This window comes from Stylophora pistillata, chromosome 7 (assembly GCF_964205215.1).
Source record: "Stylophora pistillata chromosome 7, jaStyPist1.2, whole genome shotgun sequence".
NCBI classification, from domain to species: domain Eukaryota; kingdom Metazoa; phylum Cnidaria; class Anthozoa; order Scleractinia; family Pocilloporidae; genus Stylophora; species Stylophora pistillata.
Genome location: NC_142525.1, coordinates 24,554,007 through 24,563,216, shown reverse-complemented (window position 1 = coordinate 24,563,216; position 9,210 = coordinate 24,554,007). Strand labels below are relative to the sequence as shown.

Below are 9,210 nucleotides of genomic sequence, written 5' to 3'. Positions count from 1 at the left end.
TCACTAAACACTGGTACTTTTAAAGGTTTAAGTCGCTGGTTACTTTTACCTTACTTGACGACTGGCTGTGGGCGGGCGGGCGAATTCGTTGATTGAGCAGGTGTCGTAGGCGAGGGCATTTGCAGCAATCTTTCTTTTGTTGCATTTGCATGATTTTTCTCCAAGATGTTTTTAATTACTTTTTCCGCTTTTCAATAACATTATGTACTTCCTTCTCCAGACCGTCTGCTTCTTCCACGACCGCCTTCTTGTTTTCATTGTCCCCTAATCGTAAAAAAAAAACTCCTTGCAGTTCCTCCATAACGGCGAGGCATGAATCCAATACCGCCCCCAATGTCTCAATTCCATCTTCAATCGACTCGGAATCTTCGCCACTCGCCTTCAGTCTTTCTAAATTGTGGCGCGTTTTACTAACTACAGTCTTCCTGCCTCTCCTCCCTCGTTTAAGTTCTAGAATTATTTCCTCTTCGTTAACTTCTTCAGACTCTCCTGTCGTCGGCATAATGGAACTATGTAAAGAAAACCCCTTGTCAAATGCTCTATAATGTTCTAGACCTCGTTTAGTTGATTGATTATTCACCGCGTGCAACTCCAATGAATGTTACAACATAGCTAGCAGAGCCGCGCAATCAAATTCAATATACGTAAGCGTGCTCAAAATCCCGATAGTGCACGCTGATAGCGTCAGCAAATCACTTCGCCAGAAAATTTTTTTGCGCGCGAGTGGCCATTGTTAGCGCGGGGAAATATAATATATTTCGCGACAATAATTGGTACAAACAGAAACTCTGCCCACTAGTCCCAAATCGAAGACAATTTTCCGACCTTTTCCCATGGGCTAGAGTTCTTAAATGAGGCAGAAAAAGGGAAAAACAACGGAAAAGGAGACTCGGCATCACCGCCGTCACTATTCACTTCGCTTGATACTGTTGTCCGTTTTTCGTGTCGGATTTGATGATGCACAATTCCACCGGCTATGTTCTAAAACAATTGGTTCATGCTTTTAGCTGTGCACTATCGAGTTATGGAGCCCGTGGGAAGTTTGGAGAGCACTCAAGAAGGTAGAGTTGCTCTCGGCTATTGCCTCGGGCAACTCGTACGCTTCTTTCGTGCTCTCCAAACTTCCCGCGTGCTCCATAACTCGATAGTGCACGCTAAAGCATGAACCAATTGTTAAATAGTTCCACACCGAAAACATAATGCACAATAACAGAAACTCTGAAGCAAAAACACATGAAACCAAAACCTACTAGGGTTTTAGGCGGTGTCTGAAAGCTTCTCGTTAAGACGCAACTCCACTATAATTCCGATTTCTTGTGGTTAGATATGACAGTTTTAATGCTACCCATGCAGCTGTAGCTCAATTTAAGGGTGTTTCGGTTGAAAATTTTGTGAAGAGGATTAGTTTTTGTGAAATGCTTATCAATAAGTGCAAGGAAGCATTTTCCGACGTTAGTTTCCACGTTCTTGCTGTATCCTGGGTCAAACCATGTAATGTTCCGCTGCCTGTTTCTTCGTGGACGTAGTGCCTGGTTTGATGCGGCGTTGAATGACAGGGTGTAGCTATACCCACTTTTTTTTAGGGCTTCTTGATAAATAGGTTCAGCGCTATCGAAGCATTCCCTGCTGGAAGATATCTCGGAGAGCCTCCTATTTATTAATTCAGAGATGTTGCGCAGAATGGATGGTGTGTGGTTAGATTTTTTATGTACGTACAGTGGGATGTTGCCTTCCTTAGTAAAAGAGTAATACTTCCCACTTGAGAGGTCAAGCGTGACGTCTAGAAAATTGGTTTTGGTGATGTTATCCTCGACTGTGATTTTTAAGTCATTGTCGCGGAAGACTTTGCAAAAACCATAGCTCTAGCCCTGCTATTGAGCACTCTTTAGTAGATGATGATCTCATTCCGCTATTTTGGATATATATATATATATATATATATATATATAATTATACCTCAAGAATTAGGTTACTTGAACTTTTACTGCAACTCTGAGTTTCATGCCTCTTGCGAAGCAATCGTCAGGAAACTGCCAGAAATAACGGTTACAATCCACCAAAATTTAAAAGACGAAACAATGTATACATGCGCGCGCAACATACTGCACGCGCTATCGTAACGTTAGGTTCTTTAACAGGAATTTCCTGACATGTCTGCAACCTGATGTCAGCTCATTTCTTTTGTTTAAACTTGCCATCTGCGGTTTACAAATGATAAAATATTTTTCCCACAAGCACAAGTTGCATCTTTTAGCTACATTGGAATACGAACTAGCTTGTTTCACCTTGCGCCACTTAATATTAAACTTAGTGTCCTTATCTTTAAGACTCCATATATATTTGCTAAGTTCAGTGGCATGCCTGTAACGTTCGTTTCGGAATGAACACAAGTGGTTCCTGTAACGCATTTTAAAAGCAGTGTCACAGAGACCAATGTACGTTTCCTTTGCGGTTTCTGTGGTGACCTCTGCCTGGTAAATAATGCTTTCCATGTTACAGTTGCCATCCATGGGGCATATGTCAGGTTTTCGACAGTTGCAGCTTTTAAAATGCGTTACAGTGCTCAATACATAGAAGTAGAGCGAAGTATATAGTGTGGGAGGAAGAAGACAAGGAAACTACAAGTTCATCCCTACAAGCCTGTTTCGTGGTCGCCCACTCATCAGGGGATTTAATGAGAATAAACTTTACCATTGCTTCTATACAATATAATTTGCATGATCTAACTAGTCTAATTTATGCAGCGCGAAATTGACAGTTTAGTTGTTGCGTAGGAGGGCTTTGCTTCTGTGGCGGCATGAAGACACGAGTTCATTACGTTTGTTTAGTGTTGATAGTTCGGGCCGGCAAATGATTAGGAATTTTTCTTTGAGGCAGAGGTTACATCTTTTGGTTGAGCTGTTATACGGTGTGTGCGATGAGAGAATGCGCCAGGAAATAAAGTGATCGATGTTGTTGTCTTTGAGGGTCCAGATGTGCTTGCTGAGTTCGGTAGAGTTTCTGTCTTTAGCGTGGCGGAATGATGCGGTGTGGTTTCTGTATCTTGTTTTGAACTCATTCTCTGTGAGTCCGATGTACGTTTCTGTCGTGTTGTTGTCTTTGCGTGTAACGGAGGCTTGGTAGATTACTGATGGTTGCAGGCAAGCCACAATCAGTTTTTGCATGGCAAGCAAAAAGTAAAGAAGAGCGACTAAAACACTTCGCAAGGGCATTTTACTTTGCGATCAGTCCTTGACCAGAAACGACATGAGAGAAAACGCACTGTCACGAAATCTCGATATCTATTTCGATTGACTGACATTTCTGGTTACACAAATAATTCCCAGTCTCAGGAGTGAGCGCTATTACGAAAACAAAAAATTCGTCATTTCAAAATTTTCAATTTTTTTGAAAACACCCAACCAAATTTTTTGGTGTAGTGCGAACAGGACCTTGGACACAGACAGTTTTTGTTATCACCAACTCTTCACGAGTGCGGATGGTTTCTCGGGACTTGAAAAATTTTGGCCGAGGCGGACAAATTTTCAAACTCACCGCCTACCAAATTTGTCCCGGGTAAAACCTTGACAAAATCAACTAAACAAACAAAACCGTGATAAACTTGTCGATCATTACCAGTGCGGTAACTGAACTGAGTTTAGTTTACCAAAAGATTGCAGTAATTGTCTTTCGTTGCGAAACTCGCGGATTTTGCAACTTCAAACGACTCAAGATGACTCTCGGTAATTAGTTTTCGAATCCATCGACAAATTTTTTAGCAGGTCAGCCGCTGGATGCAGCCGAGGCAATATACAGCGGTGAAGCAATTTTGCGCTTTATCAGTCCAACAATAAAGCAGTAGATGTGGCACAAGATCCAGAAGTGCCCACTCAAAGTAAAGGAAAAAAGGAAAAGCTAATAAAATTGAATAAAATTACAGTGAAATACGGTATCGGTGTTATTTTTAGCTATTAAATGAATTTTAGCAGTTTCGACATTTTTAGTGAAGGTGCAAAGAGGAGACAAAAAGTTATTGAGACAAAATTTGACCTTTGATTTTGTCAGGAGAATTCCAGGCTCGCCTGCTAATGCGGATATGTCCTAAATAAATTAATGTACTTTTTACTCGACATCTTCCGTCAGGTTGCCGACTGCTAAAGGTGCCTAAAGGCCCGTATAAACGGTTTCAACATTTGACCAACATTCGTTCGACAAAAGTTGAACGGATGTTGGGCAAACGTTGAAAGCAAAATTCAAATTGTGCAGCCGCCTTTTTTAAGGCCTTACACTGTACAAAGGTCTTACAGAGGCATTACAAAGGAAAAGTTGAATCAATGTTGAATAAAAGTTTAAACCGATTTAAACTTGATTAAACACGCTTTCAACAGCTTTCAACATTTTTTAAAACGCACCGGAAATGAGGTTCAACAAATTGTTGAATGCCTGTTGAAGCAAAAGTTGAAACCTTTTAAACGGGTCTGATTGACTAGTTGTCTACAAACTTAATCATTAATTCAAACTCGTTCAGTACAATTCCAAACTCATTCAGTATAACTGTGTAATGAATAAGTTTGTTTTTGATGAGCTGTCACATTACGGATTGATAATTGGACAGTTTTCACTTTTTGAGTATGATGAACATACTCGAGAAGTTAAAAGCTAGCTGATTGGCTAATTTTGTACTAGTTCGCTCATTCCAGATTCTTTTTTTGACATTCCAAAAAGGTTTTAGCCTGTGTTCAAAACTTACTTGTTTAGAAGAAATTTTCGGATTACCTGGGGGTAAATATATTAAACAATTCTATCAGGCTCAAATGTTTATTCTCATTCTCCTCGATTTATTAAGTTGACAGATGACAACAAAGTGAAACTAATAGAAGTTGGTATAGCCAAGCACGAAAGAGAAATATCGGGCACATCGCGCGATATCCTGACTTACCTTGCCCCCGAGGTCCTGGCAGGTAAAACTTACAACACCAAGGCAGACATGTATAGTTTTGGTGTGATTCTTTGGGAGATGTGGTATGCTGAGACAGCATTCCAACCAGAAGTTATCCCCCACTCACCGTTCCAGCTTACGAGAGTCACGGTCACAGAAATTAAAGCCCTGCGGCCGAAACACATAGAAGGAACTCATAAACCTTGGGGTACTTGGAAGGCCGTCATGGAGTCGTGTTGGGAGAGCGAGCCACGTCATCGAATGACCGCTGCAAATTGCCGACAAGAACTTGGAAAGCTCCGTCAGCGCATACAGAAAAAAACATCCAGCGGATTGGCTGTGAAAGATTTTCCGTTACCAGAGGCAACCCAAAGTCAAACAACCGCTGAAAGCAGTCAGATTTCTTTGAAACCCGAGCCAATGACTAAATCAGAACAACTGCGAGCGCCGCCACCAACAAAACCCAAGCCAAAGAGATCATATGTGGCGATTGAAGAGGCAACCCAAAGTCAATCTACCGCTGAAAGCAGTCCGATTTCTTTGAAGCCCGAGCCAATCACTAAACCAGAACAACAGCGAACTCCACCACCAACAAAACCCAAACCAAAAAGATCATCTGTGGCGATTGAAGAGGCAACCCAAAGTCAATCAACTGCTGAAAGCAGTCCGATTACTTTGAAACCCGAGCCAATCACTAAACCAGAACAACAGCGAACTCCACCACCAACAAAACCCAAACCAAAAAGATCATCTGTGGCGATTGAAGAGGCAACCCAAAGTCAATTAACTGCTGAAAGCAGTCCGATTACTTTGAAACCCGAGCCAAACACCAAAACAGAACAACAGCGAACATCCCCACCAATGAAACCTAGGCCAAAAAGATCGTCTGTTGTGATTGAGGAGGCAACCCAAAGTCAATCAACCGCTAAAAGTAGTCCAATTACTTTTAAACCCAAGCCAATCACCAAAACAGAACAACAGCGAACACTGCCACCAACAAAACCCAAGCCAAAAAGAATATCTGTGGCGTTTGAGGACAATGTTCAATTTCAAGGATAGATTCACAGAAAAATGCTCATGCACTGTTTTGATGTGGCTCACTAACCAAAAAGGATAACTCACCTGAAAACTAACACTTGAATAACAATGATATTTCAAATGAAAAAGGGTTTTCTCAGTTAGAGGGCGAAGGAGAAACCCCAGAAAACAGCTGCTAAAATAAACGATTTCTAAATAAAAAAAAAGTGAATTAAGGCTGAAAGGAAAGACAGGTAATGCCCCCCAAAAAATAGGTAGTATAGTCCTACAACACTTTGTTGAACTGAGTGGTCTTCATGGATTTAAAAGCGATCGTTGATGTTATAGAGTTTCTTAAAGATGCAAATGCGGGTACATGGAATGTACAAGCCGTGATAGTTGTTAATAACCCTAATATTTGAAGGAGAAATTAGATGTTCGTCACTCTTCGGAGTCAAAGGGTTAAATAACCAAAACCGGATCGCTGGCTGGGTAGGGAACATTTGAAAACTAACCGGAAAAACAAAATTGTTGTGGGTGGGGAACAGTATGCATAATATGAAGGCGCTGAAACAAATATGAAAACAATAATGGAAACAATTTCTTTTTTCGTGAAAATTGGAAATTCATCTTGTCATGTAAACAATGATTGAAAATGCATTTTATTCCTGTTAGTTTCGTCGCTTTCAAACTATAAGGGTGTTATAGTGCAAGGATGAGAGATGATCTTTCAAATATTGAAGAATGCAGGGGTAGCAAATTGAAAGCTCGATCCTACCATGCTAAACTAATAATGGTATACTGAGTGGCGCTCAATTCGGTCTGAAATCAAACGAGTGACTAACAAAATCAGACGAACGCGAAGCGGGAGTCCGATTTGTCAGTCCTTGATTATGATTACGGACAGAATTGGACGACAAGAAGTCCTCTTACGAATTAATCAAAACTATGACAAAATTGTAGAAAGAAAGTAAACGTCGACTACACGTTTTCATAAAAAAGCAATAACAATAACAGTAACTAGGAGAAATGCACGACGATAGCGCTGGCTCGTTACACTTACCCAGTCTAATTACACAAGCATGATGTGTCAATTGTACAACACACTGTCCAATTACATGCATGATGTGTACATTTTCCTATAGGCGGATTCATGCTGACGTCATTGTTTACATTTTTGCTCATTTGCATACGGCTTTGCGTAAAGAAGGAAGCAAGTTAGATACAAATTGACTTCAGGCAGCTAAAGAGCTAGAAAACCTTAGTACATGTTGAAATTTTTAGCTCTTTGGGTGTAATATTCAAGGAGAAATAGTCCATCAAAAACTGCAAAATTTCTTTGTGGCAAAAGCGCTAATGAGCTCATACATTCTATGTAAAATGTTGAGTTTTTAAACCAGTGTTGCACAAAAAGTATTCAATGCATCAGGCTCGTATTCACTGGCCGAGTTAATCGTACTTTGACCTTTCGATATTCAGAACTGATTTATTTTTAGCTCCATCAGAAACTGAATTTCTTATGCTAATGAGGCAAATATTGTAAACAAGGATTCCCCTATAGGAGCTCAAATCGGGCTGGTGATGACCAATCATGTTCAAGAATTTTTTTTTATACTTGTAATTAATTTTGTAAATGTTATCTTATACCAGAACTGTAAAGTCGACTAAACGGTAGCGAAACTCATATATTATGGAAACACGATAAGCAATGTGTAAAGCCAAAAATTAAAGATATTAAAAAAAAAGTTCCACTAAGGTAGATAACACATCACTCAAAGGAAAGCCTCTTCATATTTAGGGGCGCAAAAAAAACCTGATTTTACTACCATTATCAAATAATAAAGCTACAGTAGGCAATGTTAAGAGCTACTCTCGCTAAGATCCTCATATTCAATTTACATCCAGAGATAGATTTCGCTCATAATTCTTCCATCAACTTCACTTCGCAAGTAGGTAACAAATATGAAATAGTTTTGGAGAAATTGAACTTTTTCAAATTTTCTGATCGGAACTTTTCACATCCCGGAATGTGCTCAAAACTTAGCGGTGAGCTGGAGAAATTTACAAGACTTGCATTTGTCAGTTCTTGAGAATACGGATCATTTAAAAGCTCTAACTTCGCTACTTAGAAACAACGACCCTTTATCTTAATAATACAATTACACTCAGAAGCTTTAATTAGTGTAATAAATCTGACGGCACAAAGTTTCTCTCGTTTCAGCTCTTATCGCAACATGCGATCTAAGCAATGTTCAGAGGAATAAGTTGCAAAAGTGGCTCGTATTCACAGGCTCTTCTACACATCAATGCAAAGGCCCATCCATCGCCTGTGAAGATCTGTTAAAATAATTGGTCGCAATCTAATTCTAGTTCCACACATGCAACGTGAAAGTTGGGACATTGGGCTGTAACGCGGTCATTTTTTCACGAAGTACATGATGATGGTAGTTTATTGACACTTCTGGCAGTTAAAAAACTGAATAAACAGTGTAATTTTACAAGGATATTAAAAATAATCTTACTAGATACCAATGATAAAGTCTATTTACAATAATTAGTCTTAAGATTAGAATAATTGTAATAAGTATTACAATAATAGTTAAGTCTACGAATACCTAAAAGTAAAACAATCATTTGTTCTTTTTGTTCTTTTCATTTTTGTTGTGGCTTTGGTATTTCCTCATCTTAACTGATAAGGTATAGAACTTGTTATAGCTTTTGGAGCTAAGAAAGATATGGGGTGGTCTTCATTCCTCATTTCCGCCATCAACTTTTTACAAACGAATATCCTACGATCTACAAACAATGACAATTTTGCCTGGTCAAGGGCTTGTTGATAACTAAAATTTGGGAATATAATTTTTAAGGCTCTTTTTTGTATGGATTCAATAGCATCAGAGAGGTATGCGGGAATGTCTTGCCACACTTCCGTAGCATACTCTAGGACCGATCTGATATCACAAGTGTATACCTCAAGCATGTCTTCTGGCATAACTCCTGCGCGTTTCAACAACCTTAGAGCGTATAATTTCTTAGCTGCCTTGGCAGTCACATATTCAACGTGAGGGTTCCATTTAAGGTGATCTCTAATTATAACTCCTAAAAGTTTATAAGTTCCCACCCTCTCTACTTCTTGATCTCCAACAGTTATAGGTCGCATTGCAATAATCGAATTCTTCATGAAATTTACGTACATTTCTTTACATTTTTTGGGATTTAATTTCATCCTATGTTCTTTGCAATGATCATGGATTTCTCTGACAACTACATCTAGC

The 9,210-nt window shown here is 39.5% G+C and overlaps 1 protein-coding gene across 2 annotated transcripts in view; it reads left to right on the top strand.

The window, feature by feature from the left end:
- Positions 1–8,590, top strand: part of LOC111342624 (uncharacterized) — a 61,033-nt gene extending 52,443 nt beyond the window's left edge. For both annotated transcript variants that reach the window (XM_022949722.2, XM_022949721.2), the window contains exon 9: positions 4,826–8,590. In XM_022949722.2, coding sequence (XP_022805457.1) covers positions 4,826–5,977 — 1,152 coding nt within the window. In that variant the 3' untranslated portion in view covers positions 5,978–8,590. The remainder of the gene's footprint in view (positions 1–4,825) is intronic.
- Positions 8,591–9,210: the final 620 nt, after the last annotated feature.